Source organism: Benincasa hispida, unplaced genomic scaffold (assembly GCF_009727055.1).
Source record: "Benincasa hispida cultivar B227 unplaced genomic scaffold, ASM972705v1 Contig245, whole genome shotgun sequence".
Lineage (NCBI taxonomy): Eukaryota > Viridiplantae > Streptophyta > Magnoliopsida > Cucurbitales > Cucurbitaceae > Benincasa > Benincasa hispida.
In genome coordinates, this window is record NW_024064773.1 from 68,962 (window position 1) to 96,105 (window position 27,144).

General features: G+C 36.2%; 2 protein-coding genes across 2 annotated transcripts; one reads left to right on the forward strand and one right to left on the reverse strand.

Annotated features, from left to right (window-relative positions):
- Positions 1 to 758: 758 nt before the first annotated feature.
- LOC120069115 (sodium/hydrogen exchanger 2-like) lies at positions 759 to 17,572 on the reverse strand. Its single transcript, XM_039020799.1, has 14 exons — positions 17,408 to 17,572; positions 17,133 to 17,251; positions 16,529 to 16,626; positions 15,758 to 15,817; positions 15,562 to 15,608; positions 15,286 to 15,480; positions 14,504 to 14,550; positions 14,134 to 14,200; positions 13,925 to 14,025; positions 13,701 to 13,802; positions 12,571 to 12,709; positions 12,064 to 12,126; positions 2,186 to 2,269; positions 759 to 1,400 (listed from the first exon to the last, which is right to left on the reverse strand). The coding sequence occupies exons 1-14, from the start codon at positions 17,570 to 17,572 to the stop codon at positions 1,080 to 1,082; spliced, it is 1,608 nt and encodes a 535-aa protein (XP_038876727.1). The 3' UTR covers positions 759 to 1,079.
- A 5,734-nt stretch (positions 17,573 to 23,306) lies between these two features.
- Positions 23,307 to 26,789, forward strand: LOC120069126 (cilia- and flagella-associated protein 251-like). The gene is made up of 7 exons (XM_039020813.1): positions 23,307 to 23,426; positions 23,704 to 23,790; positions 23,999 to 24,217; positions 25,334 to 25,468; positions 25,807 to 26,046; positions 26,506 to 26,574; positions 26,658 to 26,789. The coding sequence occupies exons 1-7, from the start codon at positions 23,307 to 23,309 to the stop codon at positions 26,787 to 26,789; spliced, it is 1,002 nt and encodes a 333-aa protein (XP_038876741.1).
- The last annotated feature ends 355 nt before the right edge of the window (positions 26,790 to 27,144 follow it).

Here is a 27,144-nt window from a genome sequence, read left to right on the forward strand (position 1 = left end):
GATAAAGTGGAATAGGAAAGGAGTCAAGTTGACTAATGAATGCCTTTTGGGACAAATGATCAAAGGTTGACTACCATAGTAAAGTCCACCCCTCCCACTAACATAGAAAGAGATTTCCATAATATAAGAGTCTATGTGAATCTCTTCACAACTAGGATGAGTCGAGCTACCACTTGGGATGAGAATGGCTCAGCCTACATGATAGATGGGACCCACTGATATTAATGTAAGGTCTACAAATATATTTGGATGCAAATTTATAGTGTGAAGAAGGTGAGTATATGATGCTCACCGTACTAGAAAAATTCCGAGCCCTCTCCTCAACCCCACTTCTCGCAGAAGCATGCCTCAAAGGGGTATCTCCAACAATCAAACCTTACAACTAAACTCAACAAATATAATTTAAAAGTTACTCCGCCTTCAACTGTTACATTGGAATCTAAGGCGTCCGCAGCGCCCAAACAGAAAATGGTAAAATCTCTTGGATTGGCATACTGTGACACGGCGAAGCTTACACCATAATTTCTAAAAATATATGTACAGGTCTGATCCGCAAGGTTTGAATTTGACTTGAAAGTTAAGAGACAAACTTGTAATTTGACCTAATATTTAACTTTTATTATTGAAAATTAAAAGTGCAATTTTTTTATTTTTTTATTTTTTTATTTTTTTTTTGAAAATTGAGGGTTTTATTTGGGTTAAACAAACCCATAAAAAGAGATTTAACATGCCACTTCTTTAAAAATTAATAACATATATAACTCGATGTCCTGTTTCTGTTACAGTAAACTTATAAATCTCGATACATACTAATTTTTTACACATCTTCCAAAGGCATGTTTGAATGCCCTTGAAAGTGTTTAAAAAAAAGTATTTTTAAGTTTGAAGAAGGGGAGGGAAAAAATTTAAAAAAACACTAACTAACTAACTTTTTTATGTACTTAAAAGGTCATATACACAGACTAACTGTTGTCCATCTTCTGTGAAAACTATACACAGGCTACAGCTTCCTTTCTCTCTAGTTATTCTAGGAATAACTGATTTACAAAATTTCATGTGTTTTCTATACAATCTGGCCATCAATGGATATACTTTTCAGTTGGTGAACCAGGGATGAAAGATACAAAACCTCTTCCACCAAAAACAGGCCGCATGTATCGATCATCGAACATCCGCCAATAGTAATGGACAGAATGAGTTGGAGTTGTCAACAGCATTCGTAAGCTGGTAGGACGGGGAATGTCTGATCCTCCAACATCGGATTCGGTATCTTCAACACCAGGCAGAAGAGGGTCATTCAGCGACTTCAGTGGAGAATCTGCTAGAATTATGCCATCTATTTGTCTATCATGCAGTGAAAGCATGTACCTTACAATAGGTTTAGTTAATAGTCCAAATACCTGCCACATGATAAGAATTAGCAATCACTTTAAAACACTGAACTACAATATTATTTTGTTGTCAGCTATCACTTCAAAACAGTAACTACAAAGTTATTCTAATGAGCAAGAGAGGTAATATTAGAAATGTTCAATCCTATAATTTTGAGTATTAATTGAGTAAAGTTAGAATTGTTATTAGGGTATGAGTAGTGACATATTGGTATATTAATACGTAGTAACGATAGTATATTTTCAAAGAGAAATTACGACCAGCTTTCAAGAATGGCAATCCTCTCCCAATTACTGTAATGGACCACCAATTCCAAAGATTATGCCTCCCTCCTCTCAAACTCCTAACTCACTCTGTTTATAACCATCCACTCTGACCAACTTCCTTGGCAAATAATACCACATCAGTAAGCAGTACAATCAATAAGCCTAAGACCACATTTTCAATGTCAAATTTCAAAGGAACCTCAATGAACTAGGTGACAATGCAATATATTATATATCATGTTAGGGACAACAAAGCCATATATATATCTCCTACAATGGTATGATATTGTGAATTTTGGACATAAGCTCTCATGATTTTATTTTTGGTTTCACAAAAAAAAAAAAAAAAAATCCTAACTTTGGCTTCTTCATACTAATGGTAATATTGCCCATCACTTAATGATTGTCCTCTTTCTTGGCCAATGTTGGAATTTAGGAGCACTTGAACAGTAACATGGTTAGGATTAAGTGAAGTAATCAAAATAATGATGCATTAATATCTCAACTCTATAAATCATTTCGCTTACCACATTAGTGATGAGGACAATTGTGATTGTGCTAGTAATCATGATCGCATTCCCTTGTAGTTGCGTGTGCCCCGACCTTGTAAACTGCAAATATTACAAATCACGTATCTAATCACAAAAAACCCCCACTTTTGTAAGAGTCCACACATTTTTTAGTATGCAAAAGGCTTCTAGTATAAAAATGATTGATTGCACATCAGATATATGAAAATATATTAGTACCCAATTAGATTACAAATTATTGGCGAAAAAAATTATGAAACAACCCCATTTATTTAGGTGCAAGTATCATGCCAGCTAAAAGCATAGATACTTTAGTTTGGATAACATGTTTGTCTCAAATACATTTCCATTACACAAACATTTGAACACTTCGTAGCATAATAGACATGTTTCAAACACTAATTGTACAAAGTGAATACGAGTTTGACAATTGTTACATATGTACTAAATATTGGGTAAGCATAATAAATGGTAATATAGGATGCAAATATTAAATTTTGAGAGCAAAACATTAAAGTTGTTTTTTAAATATATCAATGCACAAGTTTATCGACCTTAAATTTCCTTCCTATATGAAAATGATATATATTTTATATTTTAATAATTGTGTCCGTTGTGTCATAGATTTTTAGAAAATGTTGTGACATTGTATTCGTGGACTATTCGTTTCTTGTGTCCATATCCATGCTTAGATTTAATCTAGCATCAAAATTCAACTTTCATTTATTGCCCCAGAATCCCCCCCTGAAATCTGGGCCTGTAGCCTTCTACTTTCCATTTCCCTCTGAAACATTTGGATACTCACCACCCATCATTTCATCATTCCCTCCATCTTCCTCCTTAGCACCTCTCTGTTATGCTACATTTCTTCAATTCGTCCCTTACATTGGTTAGTTCCTTTCTTCCAACACCTTCTGCACCCTTGATGAATATTCCCCAATAATATACTAACTTAACTTTCATCCCCCCCCGCGGTTTCTGGTAGACAGCAGTCCCAGTCATGTGCTTTCTGATATCACTTGACAGTAACTACTAACTAGGAAAGGGCTCTTCATTGACTCAAAAAAGTAACTGTAGGGTAAGCAAAATGTAGAGTCTTACCAAACCCTCCCCTCAAGTCATATCAGAATGAGTGTATATGACCGAGGCTTATCATGGGGATTGATAAAGTCCAAATAAGTGTTATTCAAAGATAGCATCTTCCCTAATTGGTTACAGAATGAAACCTTTGACCAATTGGACTGCTTGACCACCTTATAAGAATATTTGGAAAGAGAACAAAAATGTAATCACACAAAACGGCTCTGTAAATCGAACAAAGATAAACAGATTCCTATCGAAAGACCACCTTATAAGAATATAAGAACGTATTTCAATCATACCATATTTAAACGAACTTGGTTGCTCAACCAACTTTGAACTGTAAGCAATCTAATTAAATTAATCCAATTCTAATTTCCAAAGCTAATTAGGAACCTGACAGGCCCCCGATCACTAAGGTATATGTGAGAAAACGGATGAGGAAGGGAAATGAGCTGGTTAGTTAAAGGGCCGATCACTAAGGTATATGTGAGAAAACGGATGAGGAAGGGAAATGAGCTGGTTAGTTAAAGGTGAGAGTGAAGGTGAGAGGACTATATATATATGTGCATGTAATAGGGGGTAAGGCATCGGGAAATTAGTGAATGTAATTCTCTTAGAGGCATTGGAGACATAGGGAGCTCTCGAATCTCCCTTGTTCTGTTGATAAATAAAATTGAAAGGTTGAGACCTATCAATTTTGGTTTCAGAGTCGTGGATCTTGGGTATGGTGGGGAAGATGAAAGGAAGAGTATCAGCCGTGGAAGATAAGCTGGTTGTGAATTGGGGTTCAACTAGACGGGTGAGAGATTCGACAGCTTACAAAGACAACACGAACTGTTGATATCACGGTTCAACACAATGATGGAAAAAGGAACTACCTCGTCAGAACGAACAGTGACGGATAAAGGGAAAGGAGTGGTGGAAACAACTTCTAAAGAACCAAAGAAGGAAGGTGAATCGCAAGTAGGAGTGCACGCACCTGGGAGTAAGGAGGTTCCGTTGTTTGACATGAGGTTGAGGAAGCTAGAGGTACTCATCTTCAAAGGGAGGAGGAAGAGAACCCCGATGGATGGTTACATCGAGTGAAACGGTACTTTGTGGTTAATCGCTTAACAGAGGAAGACAAGCTAGATGCAGCAGTACTCTGTTTGGAAGGGGAAGCCCTAGAGTGGTATCAGTGGGAGGAGGACTGGAAACCGATTGGAAGCTAGAGTCGATTCTGCGAGCTATTTGTCGAAAGGTTTCGACCAACGAATGAGGCAGACCGTTATGCTCGTTTGATGCGTCTTCAACAGAGGAAGTCAGTAAAGGAGTATCGTCGTCGATTCGAGCAGTATTCAACGGGACTGAAAGACCTGGGAGAGAAGGCCTTAGAGAGTAAGTTTGTTTCTGGGCTGAAGGAAAAGATCCAAAGCGAAATGAGAAAACTAAACTCATCAGGGATCAAGAAGGCCAAGATGACTATGGGCCAGTTGATTAAGGAGGACCAGATGATCCAACAGAGACAACTAAAGGGAGTTGGGCCGCCCGATAGTGTGGGGGGGGAAATTAAGTGGGCCAAGTGGGTCAGGAGCGACGAGCGGGTCGAGTCGGTCATCAGGAGCCAGCAATGCTCGATTGTTTACACTAAGCCCTAATCGTAAAGCAAGCGCACTTGGGAGCTCATCGACCACAATTACTCAATTCGAGAAGGTGAGAGCAAGGGCACGAGGGGCCAACCATACTGACGTTTGACAAAGGAAGAGATGAGAATTAAGAAAGAGAAGAGTATTTGCTTCAAATGTGATGGGAAGTTTAGCTTTGGGTAAAAATGTTGGAAGAAGGAATTGCCATTTTTGTTCATTCAAGATGGGGAAGATATGTCTTCATGGGACAAAGAAGTTGACAGGGAGCTACAACAACCCGACGATGGTGAGGCCTTAAACCAGGTAACAAATGACAAGTAGCTCACTTATCCCTTAATTCCATGGTAGGCTTGAATTCTCCAATACTTGCCATTGATGAACTTCTTGATGAGTTATTCAAGGCCACCATATTTTCGAAGATTGACTTAAAGTCGGGATATCACCAAATCCGAGTCAAACCGGCCGACATCCATAAGACCGCCTTCAGGACACATGAAGGGCACTATGAATTCTTGGTAATGCCTTTTTAGGTTGCGAAACGCTCCTTCGACTTTTCAAGCTATCATGCATGATATCTTACGTCCGTATCTGCGTAAATTTGTCCTCGTGTTCATTGATGACATTTTAATATACAGCAAGTCCTTGGAAGAACATGTGAACCACTTGAAAATAGTGATGCAAACTTTGATCGAAAATCAGTTGGTGGCTAACGAGAAGAAATATCATTTTGCAGCTTCATGGATAGAGTATTTAGGACATATTGTCTTCGTTAAAGGCATGGCAGCTGATCTGGAGAAAATTGAAGCCATGGAGAAATGCCCGGTCCCCATAAATGTTAAAGTTACTCCAGGGTTTCTTGGGATTGACTGGTTACTATCGTAAATTTGTTGCTAACAACGGCACCATTGCATTATCACTGACTCAGTTGCTAAAGAAAGGAAATTTTGTGTGGAACTCTGAGGCTGAAGAAGCTTTCTATCGCTTAAAATCGGCCATGATTGTTGTACCAGTGTTGGCTCTACCAAACTTCAATGAACCATTTGTAATAGAGACGGATGCTTTAGGTGTAGGCATGAGAGCGGTACTAATGCAACAGAAGCGACCCATAGCCTTCTTTAGTCAGGCCCTTCCCCTTACGCACAGGATCAAGGCGGTTTATGAGCCACTTATGGCCATTGTGTTGGCAGTGAGGAAATAGAGACCCTACCTATTGGGACGATGATTCACAGTCTATACTGGTCAGAAGAGCCTAAAATTCTTGTTAGAGCAACGGGTAATTGCAAGTGAGTACCACGTTGGATAGCTAAGCTAATGGGATAAGATTTTACTATAGAATACAAACAAGGAATGGAGAATACAGCGGGGAATGCTCTATCTTGTTTACCACCAGCAATGGAATTTGGTTTACTCAACCTCGTGGGAGGACTCAAGACGGCTGTTTTAAGGATGAGATTGTGGCAGATGAGGAATTAAATGGCATTCATCAAGCCCTTTTAGCTAAGCAACCAACTACCCCAGGTTATTCCGTGAGGGAAGAACTATTGTATTACAAAGCACACCTCATTCTTCCAGCCAACTCCCCTACCATTCCTCTTTTATTAAGAGAATTTCATAACAGCCCTGTTGGGGTCACCAAGGAGCTCTTAAAACATACCAATGGTTGGCAAAGGAGGTGTATTGGCACGGGCTGAAAGCGCGAACGCGAAAATTTGTATCCGAATGTGAGATTTGCTAGCAAACGAAGTACCTTACCCTAGCCCCAGCAGGGTTACTCCGAGCTATACCAATTCAGGACAAAGTTTGGGAAGATATCGAAATGGATTTTGTTGAAGGCTTACCAAAATCAGATGGGTTTGACACAGTTATGGTGGTGGTAGACCAATTATCCAAATATGGGCACTTCATCCTTCTTAAGCATCCGTTTAATGCTCAGTCAGTGGCAGCAATATTCATCAAGGAAATTGTGAGGTTACATGGTTACCCTCGCAGCATCATATCCGACAGAGACAAGATTTTCACAAATTTGTTTTGGGAAGAAATCTTTAAGGCATCAAGGACACAATTACGGCGTAGCATGGTGTCACAATCTAACTTTGAGATAGTAGATTGGCGACATGTGAGTGTCAACACATCTGGCAAAGATAGAGGGTCAAGAGAAGTGTGATGATGCAACCGAGGAGGACGGTGCATCATCCAACACACCAAGATAAGTGGGCAAGCATGTCATGTTAAACATTAAGCAAAAAGACAAGCAACCATGTCATCAGTGGTGTCAGTGACAAACTCAGTGGGAGCCAGATGGGGCCCCAGGCCGTCACCTCGAAAGGTGGGGTTTCGTCGCGAGTTTGAACTAGCAGCTTTAGAGTTAGATGCATATTGATAAGACATGCAAGTCCGTCGAATTTCATGTCAATCGAAATTCAGAAGGGCGCTCTACGTTGGTGAGTGACCGTTCGTCACATTTCATATGCATAGGTGGCAAAGAGAAAAATGTTCAGAATGCACTATAGGGAGAGGCATGGTGTCAGCTCTTCACCACCCCTAGGCCCTGTGGCCTAAGTGAGCTACCACATGGCACATGCGTGTCATGGCGTGAGCGAGCATTACAAGACAAGTGCCTTGGGCGTCTGCTATTGAGAATGGGATCTCATGGACAGTGTCGGACGGCACGGGTGTGCCGGCATTGCACCCCTTCCCATGGGCCAGAGGTTTGATGTAGCACCCGGTATGCCATTTCGATTCGACAAGGACTTGGAAGGGTCTAAGTCTCGATTATGTCTGAATGGATGGATGGATGTCCGAGAAGTCCCGGGTTGGATTTTTGCCCATGGATCGGATGATGATAGTTCTCGATAAGCGTGCCCAAACAGGAGAGAGAGAGCTGATGACATCCCGACACTCAGGATGGCATCCTAAAGCATCAGTGGGACTCGATAGTTCCCGATTGGCCCAATACTTGCCCGACTTATCCCAGTAAGCATTGTAATGGCTCGGTAAAGCTCGATAGGCAACCATTAGGCCGGTAGAAGCCCAATAGGTGCCGAAATAGGTCGGTAGAACCCGGTAAGCATTATTATGTCCCGGAAAGTCCTGATAAGTGTCTGAATCACTCGATAAGCCCTGGTAAAAGGTTATAAGCCTGTTCTAGCCCAACGAAGGGTTTGAACTCATCCCGATGAAGTTCCGAAGCGATGTAAAAGTATGGGGGACGTGTTGTTGGGTACCAAGATGACGAAGAGAGATGCGACGTTGCATTGTGATGACCTTAGCCTCATATATGGGCAAGGTCAAGCCTTAAAACTTGGCCTAGAGTAAAGGCAAGTCGGCTAGAGTCGCACATGAGGGAAAATACACATACGGGCGATGTGTATGGCCGAATGAAGTTCAGTTCCGCATGAGTTCAATTCGGTTGAGGATGGAATAACCTCGCCTAAGGTCCGATGAAGCTTCAAAGAGTCGAGTAAAAAGTGAATTGGGACTTGAGCATCCCTTAAGGCTGACCATGATCACGGGTGAATCATGGTGTCGCACGGTTGGAGAAGTATGACCGTGACACACAGCATGCCACCCACAAACTGATGGGCAGTCAGAAGTGGTGAATCGAGGCCTTGAAACGTATTTGAGATGCTTCGCAATGGGGAAGCCCAAACAATGGTCCAAATGGATTCCTTGGGTAAAATTCAGTTACAACACTGTCGTACACTCGGCCACAAATTGTAAACCCCGAACCCTATTTCCCTACTTAAGTACGTTAATAAGTAGGATAATGAAGACTAAGTTTGAGAGAATGTTATGTGGTAAGGAAAAGGCTTGAGAATGATAAGGGAAGGGGAAACATTTTAAGGGTTGAAGCATAGATCTCTCGGGTAAGAACTTACTTGTGTGCCTAGAAGGAAGAAGGAAATTTGCCTAAGTGTGAACCTTGCGTTGAAACCTTGATGCGTTGAGGACCAAGGTTGGCGCGGCAACCGTGTGCAGCTATGGTGGGGTGGTGTGGCGCAAGGCATGTGCTGATGGCGGCAAGGTTTATGCGTGCACGAGTTAGCAAGGGTCGAGAGGGATGCCATGCGGTAAGCATTGGCCTATGCGTTAATAGTAGGGCATGGACGCACGCATGGACAAGGATGCTATAGGCGATGTGGCTTGTGCGTGCGATAGTATGTGATGGTCAAGCGAGGATGTGCGTTGCGCGCAAGAGGGGCGCTGAGGCATGCGCTGGTCAAGTGGTGTACACGTCTAAGTGGGGCTATGCGATGCCGAGGCTAGTGGGTTATGCGATGAGGATTGGTATGCGTTAGTAAGATGGTGTTGAGCATCCATTGAGAACTTCACCATGGATGCATGGGGGAATGTTGGACGCATAGGGATGGTTGTTGAAGCAACCATGTGCCCAACCTAGGTCATATACGTTGATGGGGGAAGTCTTGGAGAACAAGGTTGGGTTGACAGCACAATGGAGTACATGGCTCAACCAAATGAAGCACCGAACAAGCCTAGAAGGAGGTGGACGCATATTAGGGCGTGCAATGGAAGCCTATGCGTGGATATGACATGGCATGGTCCCCTTCCCCAACAATCCCATAATTGATCTTAGAGAAATCTCTACGTTGGTTGCAACTTCTAAAGCTTTTACCTTAGGTTCGATGGCTTCCAGTCTGACCGGTTCTTCTCCCCCTTCTTCTTTTTCCTAGTAAATTAATAGATTCAACTCACGTTTCTCCTTTAGCTGGAACCTATGCTCTGGAGAGTACTTCTCGTCACACCTAAAACACAGTCCCTTCTCTCTTTTTTCCATTGCTTCTGAGTCCGTTAACCTCCTCAAAGGTCTCTCTCTTTTTTCTGCTTTGTCCTCTGGGAGGACCACACTTTTGAGTGTTTCATTTCGGGCCACATTCTCCCGTTTTTTGGGCTCGCTACCCGTACTCTGTTTGTTGAACCCTTTTTGTGCCCCTGTTGGGCTTGGGCCCACTTCCTGTTGTGTCTTCTGTAGTGCCAAATTTCAATCGCTCATTGCTTGGGATTCCTTCATACAAGCCTCCAGGCCCACCAAGTGTCGACTTACTACCTCTGCCTTAATCGAGGGAGTTAGACCATTAAGGAAAGTCTCCTCCAACATCTCCTCCGCCGTAGCTAGGATCGGCACTGCATATGTCTCAAACTTCCTCCAGTATTCTTTATACGTCCCTTCTTGTTTAATCCACAGGAATCGTGACAAGAGGGTCCCTTCTTGAGTGGGTTGAAATCTTTCGTACATCCTCTATTTCAACTTTTCCCACGTCCGTATTGGTCTCCAATTGTGAGACCATCTAAACCAGTCTACAGCCTCTGGTGAAAAGGCTATAATGGGGACCTTAATCTTTTCCTCGTCAATCAACTCATGTATCTCAAAGTAGTGCTCCGCCGAATAGACCCAGGAGTCAAGATGTTCACCGTTGAATGTGGGCATTTCTAACCTTTTGTACTTGTGGCGATCGTTTGACCCTCCACTAGACATTATTTGCGAGCTCTCTCCTTCTTCACCCTCCTTGTTTACCTTGTGTTTCAGTGTATCCCTTGTTACGCTCGATTGCTCCTTCCCTCGCATCCCTATCAGTGATTGTACCGCCACTATAATCCGTTCCAAGCTCTTCCTCATCTCCTCCATCGCTTCTCAAAGTTCCAGGATCCCCTTTGTGTTGTTATCTACCTTCTCCTCCATCTTGCGTTTCTTCTCTACTCATTTTTCCCAGATTTCCGAACTTGGCTCTGATACCAATTTTTTAGGAACTGCACATGCAATAGAGTTATCCCAACAAGATTCCCGATAACAGGGCAATGCCCTGAGATAGATTTTATTTATATACTTCTAGGGAAAATTACATCAGCATTCATAAAGAAAAGAAACAAACAAAACACATCACAACTTAGCTGCCTAGCACATTCAAGAGGGTTGGTATTCCTCTCCCCAAAAGAGATCCTCTGCTTTCTGATCCTTTGCCTACAGGGTGCCTTCCTTTTTAAACCCCTCTACGCTGGTCCCCCCTTCTCATTTCTCCTAACGAACGGTAAGAAATATTCTTATTTTCCCTCATTCTCCCCATAACTAACTTGTCAGCTATATCCTTTTATTTAATTTCTTCCTCTCCCCCATTATTTCCTTTTTTGGCCCTTCGACAATAGGTCTTTATGACGGGAGGTCTTACAGACTCTTTATGATATTGCTACTCACTGAGCTTAAGGCTCGCGCTTTTCTTTTATGTTTTCCTTTGCAAGTAGCAGAAGAGTCCAGGTTGCTATGAGAAGTCGAGGTCTGCCACGAATGTCTGCCACCCCCACTAATACGTTATAAGCAAGATTTGGGTGGTTGAAGTGGATCAACAGCTACGAACCCGTGATGAAGTGTTACAGCACCTGAAAACAACACTTCAGAAGGTGCAACAACGGATGGTCAACTTAGCAAACCAAAAAAGACGAGACGTGGAGTATGATGTAAATGATTGGGTCTATTTGAAGCTTCGTCCTTATCGACAATCCTCATTGGCTCAACATGCTCACCCAAAGCTAGCTCGTAGGTTCGTTGGTCCTTATCAGATAACTATGTGAATAAGGAAGGTCGCTTATCGCTTGGCATTACCATCAAATTCAAGGATTCACCTTGTTTTCCATGTTTCGCTCCAAAAGAAAGCAGCATGTTCCAACCTTCCGGTGCTGCCACTTCCCCCTACATTGGCACCTGATTTGACTTATGTTTTACAACCAGTAGAGGTCTTGGGCATGCACAATTCACCTACGGAAGAAGGAGCCTTTGAAGTGTTGATTCGTTGGGAAATGGTTTAGTTATTGGGTGAATATGTTGGTTAGGGGGTGTGGGCCCGAAAGAATATTGTTAGTTAAGGTTAGAAGAGTGAAAGTATGAGGGCTATATATATATGAGCATGTAATAGGGGTAAGGCATCAGGAAATTAGTGAATGTAATCGTCTCTTAGAGGCATTGGAGAGGTAGGGAGCTCTCGAATCTCCCTTGTTTTGTTGATAAATAAAATTGAAAGGTTGAGACCTATCAGAACCATCAATGCAAGTGTTCTTTATGGTTTGCTAATAAGATCTAGAATAAGTCCTTTCATAGTTAGGCAGTAAAATTCCAAGAAATTTAGAGCAATGAAGCTCACATAACTTCCAGAAGAGTACCTGATTATAAGCAAGGGCCACAGATACAGCGCCCCTCATGAGCCCAGCCCACCAAATTGTAACCTGCAAGGAATTTCCATAAGTAACTAACAAATACACAAAACAGTTTAAATAACAAAAAATGGGGTTAATACAAGTTTGGACCCTAAACGTTCAAGGTTGTCGTATAATTTCCTGTATTTTGACAAATTTATAGTAAGTTCATGAACTTTCATTGTCGTATTTATCTTGTCCCTACAATAAGTTTGTAATAGGTTCTTAGACTTTCAATTTTAGAATATTAGGAATGTATTATTAAAGGATTAAGTGGCAAGCTCATTTTAGGTAAGGCTACTGTAGTGTGGCAAAGATCCATTAGCACAAAATAAGTTTAAAAACCTGTTAGAAACTTTTCAAATTATAAATAAATCTAAGGACTTATTAGAAACTTTTTCAAATACATGAACTTATTAGGCATAACATTACAGTTCATAGGCCAAACTTATAATTCAACCAAAATATAACTACCTGCTGCTTAAACCCAATTTTGTCAGTCTGGGACTTTCTAGTCAAGTTTGATATAAAAGAAAGTGGAAATACAAAAGCTGCTCTTGCAACAAGGACTAAACCAAGCAGTATTAGACTCACTCCAGCCGATGTCCAAGGCCTGTCAAAAAGCAACAAATTATGTAATGCAAAAGAGCAAACAGAGAGCCTGTTGCATAAAGTACATGGATGTCCACAACACTCAAAAGCTATATGGTTGACAATTTCAACCTTCAATGATAGTTAAATTATCCCTAAACTTATAAGCTTGAGCTAATAGACCAAGTAATTTTAATCTTAATACTCATATTGACATTACTTCTTACTTTATGAGCTCAGAAATTAGCATAATGCCCAACAAATGGCTATCAATATTAATCAAGGGAGAAATGACAATATAGGAGTTTAAGCACAAGATTTCCTACTCTAATAAGTTGTACCATGTTGAATCACGATGAACCCATAAACTTAAACCGACATATTATTATGCAAGCAATTTATATTTAAGGCTCATATCTCTTCGTGGTGGAATGTTTGAGTTCCCGCTACATGGAAAGGCTATCGGTTGACGGGTAAGTTGAACTCCTCAAGAGGGGCTCTTAAGCCTTGGAATAGGGAGGCTTTTGGAGATTTGAAGACCAAGAAACAAGATTTGAAGGCTATTAGTTTATGAGATTGCGAGATGTATGTGGAACCGCTTCTTACAGGAGTTTGATTTTGTGTTGCCTCGTCAAATAGGTATTAGAGATTTAATTGGGAGCTCCTCCTCAATCTGCCTTTTAGTGAAAAAGGCTACTTTTTATGGCTTGCAAGGGTGTGCTCTCTGTTATGAGGTATTTGAGGGGAGAGGAATAACAAAGTTTCTAAGGGAGTGGAGAAGGTCCTTGTTGAGGTTTCATATTTCTCTTTGGTTTCGGTTTTAAAGACTTTTTATAATTATACACTAGGTAACATTACTCTAGTTGGAGGCCATTTCTCAATGAAAGCAATTGTTTCTATATATAGATAATCCTTCCATAATCCTTTTTATAAACTGCTTAATAAGACCTGTAAGAATGATGAATGTATGAATAATAGCATTACAAAGACAAAAACTAACTTAAGAATGTCACCTTTGGCCAACAACTTTCCACTTCTCAATATCCAACGCATCCATACCAACATATAAGAAGATGAAAGTCTCTGAAACAAATGAGAACGTTGCAAAAGTATGCCTACAAGAATCAATAAATAACGGAAGGGGAAAAAACCACATCAGTACTTGGAAATTTTCAAATACATTATTAGACTATGAAAAAGAGGTATCCAAAGAGACCGAGAGAAATAATTAACATACTTGGTGGTCACTCGTGAACTTTCAGTCACATTATGCCAAGTGTAGTGAGACATGACAATCCCACAAAAGAACATGGTAAGAATACCACTTAGATAGCACAACTGCCATAAATAAGCAATTGCATCATCACATGTTAGTGAAAATCAATGATCTGAATTCAAAGTTGACATGCATTTTGACTTAACATGTACATATTTTTGAAGTCTTACTTCAGCAGTCATATACGAAAGGTAAGGCATTAAAATCATCAAAGCAACCTCCCGATCAGTTGAGTGCCTGAAATTTTGAAAAAGTTCAAAATATAGCACTTGACTTCAATTTGATATTTATAAGATGACAGATACAAAAAGCCTCTGATCCACTCCAAAATAAGCATGTTTGTCAGCAATCCCACTAATTCAAAGTTCTATAATTAAAACTAAATCCTTTTTATCAATGGCAAGGGTCACGTTTCATTCACTACATTGGAATTCTTGACTAAAAGAAATGAACTTAATGAACAGAGGAAGGAAAAGAACTAAGATATTCTATATTCAATAATTGAGAAAAGTAAAAAGAAGGAAAAAAATGATTTCTTGCCTGCCAAAGTACAGTTTCTTTATGATGTATGCACTGGACAGCCCAACCTGTGAATTAAAGTAGAGTCTCAACTTCCTAAGAACCAAAAACTGAATAATAATATAACCAATAACTAAATGAGAAATACCCAGAAACCTATCTCTTACACTTTCCCACTAGAAATCTCCCTAGGAACCCACCTTTTCCCACAAGATTAAAAGTAGACGCACACTTCATAGAAAACGGATAAATAAATTTGAAGAATAAAATAGTTATTCAGCCCTCTAGGGTCTTTCCAGTAAGCAGCCCTGCCACTCCCCAAATAGTTAAACAAAAGTAAATAAATAAGTATAAAAAACATTCCAATTTCACACAAAACACAGCCCCTTGACCTTCCCACAGCATAAGATATTTGTAACTCTTGCACCTTCACTGTCTTTAAGTTCCTAATAGAGTTCTATACTATTCTTCTTCACCTATGGCCCTTCATTTTAGATACATTTCTCAAAATATGACCAATTAGACATTGGCTCAAGGTTTACTCTTTTTTATACACCTATAACTTGTGACCACCTCAAATAATCTCACAAGACAACCATTTGACTCTACTATGCTTGCTTATCGAGAAAACTTGTGATTTTAAATATTAGGTGGGTGATCACCATGGTTTGAACCTATTCCCTCTAGTCCCTTTACTATTTCTTTGTTCCCAATGACGATTAAGTCAACTCGTGGTAGTTTACTTGAGATTACTGCCAATAGGACAGGAGAAAATCAGAGAACATATTGAAAAAGAGACTCACAATCACTCCCAGCAAGGTGCTCGTAAAAAATAAATAGAAAAAGTTTCCAAGAAGCTGAATGCCATTGGATGAGGTGATGTGAGAGAGGTCAAATCTCTGGATTGCTTTGAATAGTACAACAGAAGTAGCATCATTAACCACGCCTTCACCAAAGACTAGACTATACAGTAAAGGAGTCTCATCCTGATTAAGCACCTACAGCATTAGAAGAAAAATTAGCAAAATGTAGCACATTGTTGGGTGACATATATATAATCCACCAAAATCAAGACGTACCTGCAAGGTGCAAACACTATCTGTCGCTGATAAGATTGCTCCAAGGGCTGCAAGAGACGAATTAAAAATAAAAATAAATTTAAAAAACTGGAAGGGGACTCTAGTTCTAGACTATCCCCATAAGCAAAAGAATAATGAGAATAATGCTCAGGCTTTCAATACACAAATTAGATAAGAAAGAAGTTCAGAGATATACCAAAATAATCACCCACGTCTAAGAAGCCAATGTCAAAGTTCTTGAATAAATGGAGTGAACCTGTTTCAAGGGTCTTAACGTTAATTTCAATAAAAGATTGCAATCTAAGGCATAAACACATTCTAAACTAATGCAGTCATGATGGCCATTTGATAAGTCATAAGCAGACATTTATCATCCATAAATACTAGTCATTTTCCTATATGCATATAATCTCCTGAAGATATGTTGAGCCAATTGTACGTTACATAAGAAGTATTATGTTGTTTCATCAACAGTTCAATATTTATTTTTATGAAAAATCAAATCTTCATTGAGGGAAAAAAAAGAAAAAAAAGAGAGAATACAAGGTCATCTAAAAAAACAAGCCCACAAAAGGTCCCACTAAAGAAAAAGGTGCGATATAAAAGAACATTCAAGAAGTATCCCCTTGGAGGTGGGGGCTATTTCTCTTATATGTAGAACAACCACTATCTGTAACTTTTTGCTTGAGAAAAGCACAGTATGCGCCACTACATCATTAGCGTATATACTTTATGTACTTTTTACCTTCAACTCACTGTCGAAAATTTCAACTCACGTATGCTATCCATGTGTCATTTGCTTAAAAAATAATTCAGGATTTAAACATAACCTTTTTTTCAAGTAAATATATGGGGGAAAAAACTGGAGAGAACATTCAAGAAATTGTAGAATATCCCAATAACTTCAGATATACACTATCACTAGATGGTGAAAGTTTTGAGGAAAGAAAAAGATATGAGAAACTACCTAGTGATATGATGAAAAATGAGATCACTGTACCAACAGCCCCAAACAACATGATCATTAGAAAGTTTCGAAAGAACTGTTTCTTTTTCACCTGAAACCTGAAACAGGAAATAAATTTAAACTTAGGAAACTATCAGCATCTTGAGAAAGAAACAAAACTCGTATGAGTAAAGACAATTTATAACTGAAAGGCACCAGTACAAGCTACATCCATAAACAATAATTAGTCAACAGTCTTTTCTCAGATTAAAAATCTTTTAAGGCATTATTGCTGAAGACAGTTTGTCCATCAGTGAAATCATACAACACAATAAGGAGGCATTATGATTAACTCAGAACTAAAAATTTACCATATAGACGTGTCATATTATTAAGTTAGTGAATACATGCCAAATACTATACTTTTAAAATTGATGTCACAGAAACTTAGTAGCCCCTGGACCACAATTGTAATTCAAGAACTTTTCAAGAGTGTACTTACTTGTAACTGCCAAATAAAATATTATACAGATAAAGTAACAGCATAGCAAAAGACACTTGAACCAATGCAACAAAACTAATAAGGAAATGTAGGAGATGCACTTTATATCTGATTGATCCATACCCGGCATTAAAAATTATAGGTGGAAGAACATAAATGAAGAAAAGTTCTTCACTAAACACTAGGATGCGTGAGTTTCTGCCTTTGGTAGTTAATAAGATGAGAGTTCCAGTGAGAAGACCCTGTAAACAAGAAAGAAATATCACAAATTCAATTACCTAGGCCAGAAGATATATGAATCCAAATACATGGATAACTTCACAAGTTTAAATATCAATTTTCAGGTGGAATGAAATACATTGACAGGAACGTCACAATTGCATTAAAATGCAACTCACAATGAAAATGGCAGTGACTGATTCATTTATCCAACGACTTTTCTCGAGAAGATGCCCAATTACAATACAAGCACAAAGAAGTAATACAAACAGTGCAACACGATGCTCTTCAGGGTCTGCTTTCAAAGCCAACTTCATCACAGCGTTTCCGAAATACGAATCCATGAAATAATTTGAATATTAGGAAAGTCCTCAGCGCACACTGCAAGAAACTAAAATCATAATGTAATTGTAGTAAACATCCATATCATCATCCAAAAGAGGTTCAATCAAATCTCACACAATTCTAAAAAAACAACAGCCAAGCCGTTTCCCTCCCATGAATTTTCCACGAGACTCAACATCAACATACATGTTTTAGAGGGCCCAGAAATAAATATAGATAAATTAAATTAATAGTATATATAAATTTGGTTCTCTTCCGCAATTAAGTTTGGAAATCCATTGCCATTCAAAATAACATTAAGGAAACAAAAGAAAAACGGTGTTAACAGGTTTTCATATCTAATTTTACAATAAACTCCAACAAATTATCGAGTCCGTACCCAAAAGAAATATCACGAAAGGGCCAGCCTGGGGTAGATTTCATGAACTTCCCACTTAAAATGAACATTACTTAACCCTTAAGAATCTACTACTTTCTTTACCTTCAATTCACTCCTTCAACTAACTACACCAAAAACAAAAGAACTTCAGAGCAACGCCACGAATCAAAACAATCAAACCAAGCATAACATTTAAGGATTCTTACCTCAAATCAGAAATGACAACATCAAGACAGCCGATCCTGTTACACATGCAATCTCTAAAGAAAAAATGGAATGAAAATGGGAAGAAGAAAGCAGAATTTGTTTACCTTATTTCTACTACCGCCAAAAGAATTGAGAGAAGAGGAGTCCAGTCTAAAAGTAATCCAAGAAATATCTGAGGGAAGGGAGTTGAAAGTTGAAATTAGAAGTAATGGAGACTTGTATGCGAAGGAAAATAGGATGAAACTTTGGTGGTGTTGAAACGATGGCCGTAGGATCAGAATATGGAATTCCAGTCCGCCAATGTTACGGTGACTGTGACTATGAATTTTTAAATTTTTGTACAGTTGGTTATGCTGGCCCACACTTGTTACGTGGTTTTGGATTTTTTTTTTTTTTTTTAAAGGTTTAAATTCTATGTCGGTCGGTTCCTTAAAAAAAATAATAAAAATCTATTCTAATCTTTAAATTTTAAAAAAATTACTTACGTTAGTCCCTATAATTTAAATTCAATTAACCTCTGCACCCGATTATGAGATGGCTAGTATTTTCAAATGACTAAGTTGTCACATAAGTTAGCTACGCTAAAAAATCTACGATTTCAATTTTGAATTAGGTGGCAAAGCGAATTTTATAGGAGATTTCAAAAGTTATTTTGGATTCAAAATTTTGGTCGTATCACTATTTGGACATATTGATCATTGACATTTTACTTTATCTTCATTTTGCTCGGTCCATGATAGATGCAATTTCATCTTTCAAAGTTAACGAAATCTTAATAGTATAGACCAAAATAAATATTTTTACAAGTTTAAAGACTAAAACCGACATTTTTTTTTAAGTTTATTGATCAAAATAGAAAAAGATTCAAAGTTCAAGAACCAAAATAGTTTCTTTTCCCTTTTTTTAATACTAATTCATTTTTAGGTTAAAGATACTTTTTTTATCCCTGAATTTTCGTTAAATTAATAATTTAGTCTATGAACTTTCATGAAAGTAACAATTTAGTCCCAAATTTTAGTTGACAACAATTTAGTCTTTATATTTTAGTTGGCAACAATTTAATCCACACTCTTTCGAATTTGTAACGATTTAGTTACTAAACTTTAAAAAGTATCGTAATCTTAGTCAATGTAATTTACAAATGGTATCATTTAGTTCCTACCGTGATTTTTTTCCATCGAAATTAATATTAATTTTTATTAGATAATGATTTAGTCTTTATATTTTCATTAAATTATTCTAATAGTTTTCACGATAGAAACTAAATTATTACAAATTATAAAGTATAAAAGTAAATTGTTGTTTATTTAGTTTATGACTAAATTGATGCAAGTTTAAAAGTACAGGGACTAACTAAACTTTAATAATTAAATTGTTACTTTCATAAATGTTTGGGGATATCTTTTTTAAAATAACCTTAGTTTATTACTACATGCATTATTTGTGATTTTTATTATGCATTGATATTTACGTCGTACAATTCATATAATTAATTTATTCTTGTTGTTTTATATAAGACTCTTAATACTTTTGTATCATTAAAATAATTTTTTCAATAATAACTCATGGGTACTTTTTCTCTCTTTTAAAATCAATATAATAAATAACCACGCCTAACAATCTTATATATAATTTTAATAGATTAATTAATTAAATAAATAATAAATATTGAGGAAAATTAATTAACTTATAATCAGATAATTAATGACAAAGTAGTTGTAATATGAGTAATTTATAATTGAAATTAATTATATAATCTTAAATGAATTTATATAACTAGGATGCATAAGTCAATAAAAAAAAATCTTAAAATAATACTTAATAATAATTATTAATTACCCAATCATCGTGATAACTAATTAACTATATATATTATTAATTAATGAAATTGATAGTTCAATTACTAAATTCGTTGCAGTTTATTGAAAAAGCTAAATGTATGTGTATATTATAAATTAAATTAAAAATTTAAGTATATATTTAATCTTTTTAAAAATAGTATATATTTGTAGAAATTATTTTATATCATACTATTGAATTTTGTAATTTTTGTAAATTGTAAATTTTATTTGCACATATTAATTATTTTAAAATAACTACAACTAATAATATAAAATAAAAGATGAGAGATGAAAGCATATAGAAAAGCCTACGTTTTTTTTTTTTAATGAATATTATAGGTACGTGCAGATATTATTCCTATGCCAACTTTGTCTTAAATAAAAGTAGTTCAAATCCCATTTTAGTTTTTTAACTTTGAATCTTGTTCTATCGTGGTCCTTAAATTTTAAAAAATGTTTATTTCGGTCTCTAATTTTTTTTTTAAAAAAAATGTTTTTTTTATTCATGTTATTAAGTTTTTGTTAGCTTTTAAACACCCTATAAGTTAACCACACTTAAAAATCTAGGATTTTAATTTTGAATTAGTCCGTTAAAATGATTTTCTATTGGAGATCTCAAAAGGATTTCATCCTTAAAGAGTTAAGGAATCTTAACCACGGTGACCAAAAAATATATTTTTTTAAAAGTTTAAGATTAAAACACACGTTTTTAAAATTTAGAGACCAAAATAAAACAAGAATAAAAGTTCAAGATCAAAATAGGATTTAAACCAAAAAAATATTGTATGATCTCTTACCGATTCTCTTCTTTATTCCCGTCTCTAAACTCATCTTTACTCCCATCCTAAAGACATAGGATAAAATGAACTAGATATTCCGAGGGAAGAGGGAAAAAAAATCATAAAGATTTAACTATGACCCAATCTTTATAGTGTAAGGATGGGATAATTGGTGTATATTTTACATTTTAACTTGAAATTTATGAAAATTTCCCACCAAAAATAAAATAAACATGCCTATAAAAATACTCATAAAATTCTTGAAAATGAACTCGCTTTTCTAAATTTACGGTTACACGACCATTTTGATTTTCAATTCTTTCCATGGTCTAATGTTAGTTTTCATAACAAAAAGTGTGTATTATCATTTTTAACTTTGAAAACATGTTTAATAATATTGTATTTTTTTTAATTATTATTATTATTTAACGCATAAATTTAAGAATTATTAAAAAACATGTGAACGAGGGGGTGTTTTAACCTAAATTAAGGAAAAATTGACAAAAAAAAAAAGAACGAGGGTTGGAAGTTTGATTTTGTATTTTTTTTTACCTATTTTTGAAAAGCAAGTATTTTTTTTAACCTTTTGAGGATGAAAATGATGCAACTAAATATTAGTTGTACAATTACTCTTATACCCCTTATTAAATTCTTAATTTCAATTTCAACCACCAACCTACCAAATTAATTCGCATTCTCCACCTACATTTATTCACAAAAATTAATTTATTCAAAAATCATTAACAAAAAAATTATTCACACAAAAAAATTTCTATTACTCTCATGCCCCTTATTAATTTCTCACTCTCAATTTTAACAACCAACCTACCAAATTAATTCACTAAAAATTTTCCACCTAAATTTATTCACAAAAAATTAATTTATCCAAAAATTATTAACAAAAAATTATTCATACAAAAAATTCTCTAACAAATTTGATTTGTTTACAAATCCACAAAAAGTTATCTTCACCAAATGATTTTCAAAACGAAATTTTATATACTCCATAAGAAGGTATGTTTTATGGGAAAATTGACAAAAATAAATGATAAATGACATTTTTGGAGTTTGATTTATATTTGTTTTTTGATGGTTTCTTCTTTTTTTTTTTTTTTTTATAATGCCTGTATTTGATATTTATAAATTTATTTAAAAAAATGAAAAAAAATATAGCAATTTTTTTTTAAATACCCGGTTGGACTTCAACGGGTAGTAAAGAAATGAGTTAAAATTAATAAGGGTTGACCAGATAAATAGCATAATTTAAGTTTCCATTTGGACAAATAGCAAAAACTTTTTAAAATTGTAAAAATAGCAAACGAAATATAAAATTAAAAAATAAAGATTAGCAATTGTCAAAACTACCCCCAATGGAATTCTAAAGGTTTGAATATTTCAAAATCGTTTGAAAATAACAAATACAGTCTACCTACTCCTACCACACATTACACACTCCATTCTGAAAAGAGGTCTAATCCACCATCGCACCTCACAATAATCAATGAACTTTAACTAAAACCCTAACCAAACATTTATTGTGCAAAACTCTTCACCTTCTTTAGACGGTTCACGCTTTAGACGGCAGATTTGACCTCTTCACAATAATCAATACGACGACATATTGGTTACAATAGCGTTTATCCACCAGCTTGCTCACAATAATCAATACGGCGGCATATTGGTCACCTTCTCCACGGTATTGCAGACACTTCAGACACAATTATAAACACAATTACAGACGCCAAATTCCTTCACAATAATACCTTCACCTTCTTCAGACACTTCTTCGACATTTATCCATTCGACGCTTCACCTTCTTCAATCCTCAGACGCTTCACCTCCTTGAATCTTTTAGACGTTTCACCTTCTTCGATGCTTCAGACACATATTGGTCTCCTTGAATCCTTCACCTTCTTCGACGGTGGCAATAATATCTCTTTCACCTTCACCTTCTTGGCTTTCTTTCTTTCAGAAGGCGGCAGACGATTCACCTTTGATGGTGGCAATAATATTTCTTTCTCGACTTTCTTTCCCTTCCTTTCAGACGCTTGACCTTCGAGAGCTTCTTGTCGGATAGCTTCAAGCGGCAGGTACAATGGACATTGTTGCACATAAGTATTTTTCCATGGTTTTCTCCACGGTATTGTAGCTTCTTGGCCATTTTTTCACCATTTTATTGGATGCAATCTACTTAGGTCTGGCATTTACTTAAATTTCCTAATTTCGGACAACATTTCGATTCCCAAATTTCTTATAATCCATGCATTGCAATCTACTCTTCCTCTTGTTTCCACATTGAAGAGATGAAACCAGTGTTGGTCGTCACTCTTTATATTTCATTATTTTCCAAAAATAAGAAAATATTTAATATTGGTTTTACTATTAAGTATTTAGATTCGAATCTTTTGGGATATAAAAAAAATGCCCTTTTTTTAGGAGCCGAAAACAGAAACGATGATATAAAATATGGCCCTTTGGTTGTTTGTATTTAACTGACAAGTCTGTCATTTATCAAACATTAGAAGCCATGAATAAAGAGAAAGCTGAAGGAAGAAGTAGAGCCAGCGAACGATTAAGAGCAGCTGGAATAACTGGTGGAAAAAAACAAACAAGCAAAGAGCCAATAGTTCTCAACAATGACGACGAGGTATGTTTTTAATTTACTTTTAATGTATTTGAAAACATCAATTTTTAATCATACATATAAAACAGGGGGAAACAGAGACAATGGCAAGGGGATCAGGCCAAAACATGCAACTCCAATAACTAGCAACAAATGAAAGCGCGATGCTTCTGCAATAGAGGTGAAAATTCAAGCAAACAAACCAAGGATAAAGAGCAAGGTTAGGATTATTTGAAGAAAAAAAAAGCAAGGTCAACAAGAATGTTGGTTGAAAATCTCATAGATCTAAATTATGATGCAGGCTGTGAAAAGGTTAGAACCAAAGAAGAAATGGAGAAAGGAAGTAGTAGAAGAAAGAGAAGGGCAAGATGAACAACATGGGGGAAAGGTATGATAATGTACATTTATAGTGTATTTGTTAACATATATATATAATATAATTACTAAATAATGATGAACTAATCTATTAATTACAATGTATTTGTTAATTACAGTGTATTTATTAATTTCAGTGATAGGGAAAGATGAACTAATCTATTAATTACAGTGTATTTGTTAACGTATATACATAATATAATTACTAAATAATAAAACAGGATGAACAAGATAGTAATGAATATGAAGAGGAAGAAGAGAAGCTTGAAGGAACATGTGAAAATGTGCACGACGAAAGCAAAGACAATGAAGAAGAACAGTCACAAAGTCGTGGGGAAACAACACAATCAGAAAAGAGATCATCTAGTGGAGAGTTGGACAAGAAGATGGAAACAACGAAAGGAAAGAAAGTAATCATCTATGGAATGGATATATGTGAGGTATTCTTACTTAAATATTTATTAATATTTAAAAATATTAGGTAATAACTAGATCTGATAAAGGGAAAGGAAAAGTAGGAACACGCCAAAAGGGAAAAACAATCGAATTGATAGAACCACGTAAGGTATTTTTACTCAAATATTGTGTACTTGTTTTTACTATTAGCATATTATTAAGCTTGTGTTTCTGGTTTATTTCAAATGTGTTAGGACTCTTTGTATCTGATGGATAGTGCAACGAGAAATGAACCACTGAAAATAAACTTGCAAACAAAGACTTCTGTAATTGATAAAATCAAGGATAATTTAAGTGACGAGTTACAATATAGATTTAGAGAAACCGTTTTTGGGCAATTCCTTGATTTTTCCATTACAAATCAATCTTCTCAACTGTTGTTACACCTAATACAAAGACAATGTAAACCAAAATCATCATCCCAGCTGAAATTCTTCATAGGGGGTAGAGTAATGAAATTTGGTTTGAGTTTGCATTGATAACTTGTATAAATTGTGAGGAATTACCAATAATTGATACAAGTGGGATAAAGGGAGGAAGAAATATAAGAAAAATGTACTTCGAGGATATGAAAGCTGTGAGTAGGTATTTTCTTAACATAGCTTTTAATGTTAACAAGGCATGATGTGATAGTGATAGGATAAAAATGGCGAAATTTTATTTCTTGGAAAGTTTTCTTCTCCCAAAACAAGACTCGGTGAATGTGAATATAGACCATATACTGATGGTTGATGATGATGACCTCTTTGATAACTACCCATAGGGAAGGGTTGCATTTAATTTACTTGTTGATGTTATGCATAGAGCAATACACAGCAAAGGTAAATCAGGAATATCAATGGGGGGATTCATATTCCCAATCTTAGCATGGGCATACGAGGTCATACCCATCTTGAGCTCGTCACAAAATTTCTTTGCCAGGAAGGTTTCTAACAATGTTCAAAGAATAGTAAATTGGGTTGTAGACAGTCAACCCAAATGGAAGGATCTTAAGTGAAAAGTGTTTGATTCAAGGTATAAATATCTATACAACAAAATATACGTAGAGTTTTAAATTCTAATCTGTAAACTAACATCTTGTTCCCTTGTTTACTTGACAGCTTGAAATTTGTCCATTACTTGCAACCCCACATGAAATGACTATGCCATATTTTGCCCCATTTATTGAGGAGGAAAAAAGGGTGTTGCAAGAGGTCGAAGAAGAAATGAGCAAATATAGACCGAAGGAGAGAGTGGTAGAACTATCCTTGAATAGAAGACTCGGTTTATCATATGACAAAGATGAAATGGAACAAAGGTTTGAAGGAATAGAGAAAATGCAACAATTAATGAACACGATGATGAATTAAAGCTTTGATGCCATGAAGAATAGTCAGCAAATCTTAACGAAGAAGATCGATGACTTGGTGGAGTCATTAACCAAACTGATTGACTACATGAAGACTACACAAGCTGTCCAATCACATGCATCAACAAGCAATCTTTTTATGTTATGTACACTAACTACACTATATTTATTATTTTTCATAGTACAAACCTATTATGAATTATATGGAAACATCTTGCATCCCAGATCGAAAAGGAACTCGATGGTATTGAGAAAGAACAAGAAGAAAAAGAAGAAGAGAATGAGTTGGTTGATGGTTCTAATGCTTCTACAATGGTTCAAAGAAAAGATGACGATGAGGACGAAGAAGGCAATGGAAACAATGATCATGGACTGAAAATACAATCAGTAGTACACAAAGAAACATGCCATGGAGATAAAAACAAAGAGTTCGAAGAAAAAGGAAGTAAAGAAACAGAGGTCAAGGTGAGTTGATATAAGCATGTTGCATATTATAACTTTTAACAATACATGGAAATTAACTAACATAATTGATTGAGATAGGATAATCAAGACGCTGATGAAGAAATCAACGAAGTGATACGATCAATTGATGAATGAGAGATTTACAAGAAGTTGGAGATGTCAAACAAGCGAAAGACAACAATATTGGTATGTTCCTTTTAAACTGTACAATCCTGATACCTATCATCTTTTAACCCAATATTAAATAAATTATTTCAACTTTTTAACGTGTTAACAAAATGACACAACTAAGATCCTTCAAAAGGTACAACCATTGCGATGCACGGGTCAACCCCCATAACCAAAAAAGCAAGAGGTATAATACTACAACTAATGTAGATCTTGAATATATAATGTGTATTTCTACATATCTCTAACAGATGTTGTCTCTTTAATAACTAATAAAATGTCAAAAAGAAGGTGGAAATGACTGATAAGCTTTACAACATTGATGAAAATAACCCTACTACAAGGATCATACTCAAACATGTAAGAACAATTGATCTTGTAAATTTGATCACTATTATAATTCATTAAGTCCTAACAACTAATTGGTCATTAAATGTTATTAGTTAAACGTAACTAAGCAAGAGTTGATCATGATGGCTAACCAAGAGGAGGAGAGAAGACCAAAGCAATGGGAACTAAAAAGGAAACTACCAAAAGTGAATGATGCGAGTCCACCAATGAAGGCATATGGATAGATGCAGCAAGAGGAATAATACGAAAACCTCAAACCACGGATGAAAATACACCCCCAGATGGCCCATCATTTGACTTGAATCTAAGCCAAGCTTGATCTTGCAATGAATGATCAAAGCAACTAATTCTGGCTTTTTATGTGATTCCCAATCTGGATATTGAAAGTAGGATACATTTAGATTTTGTGTCAACTATATGGTCGAATTCTATAATCTTGTTTTGGTATATGTTTTAAACTTTAGAACTTTTTAGTAGTCTTGCTTCCTATATTTAATGGACAGAATAATTTGAATATGTTGATGCAGCTGTTTTGGTTGTTGTCTAAACGTTTTAGGATTTAGTAGTCTTGCTTCCTAT

Bases quoted from the DNA above. Each gene is read 5' to 3' on its own strand.
- LOC120069115 (XM_039020799.1), bottom strand. From the start codon at position 17,572: ATGGATTCGTATTTCGGAAACGCTGTGATGAAGTTGGCTTTGAAAGCA. The intron at 15,818-16,528 runs GTAGTTTCTCAT...CCCTTGAAACAG, and splicing joins ATTTTTCATCATATCACTAG to GTTCACTCCATTTATTCAAG. The intron at 2,270-12,063 runs GTACTCTTCTGG...TAATATTTGCAG, and splicing joins TGGCCCTTGCTTATAATCAG to TTTACAAGGTCGGGGCACAC.
- LOC120069126 (XM_039020813.1), top strand. From the start codon at position 23,307: ATGAATAAAGAGAAAGCTGAAGGAAGAAGTAGAGCCAGCGAACGATTA. The intron at 23,427-23,703 runs GTATGTTTTTAA...ATTATGATGCAG, and splicing joins TTCTCAACAATGACGACGAG to GCTGTGAAAAGGTTAGAACC. The intron at 25,469-25,806 runs GTAGAACTATCC...CTTGCATCCCAG, and splicing joins ATAGACCGAAGGAGAGAGTG to ATCGAAAAGGAACTCGATGG.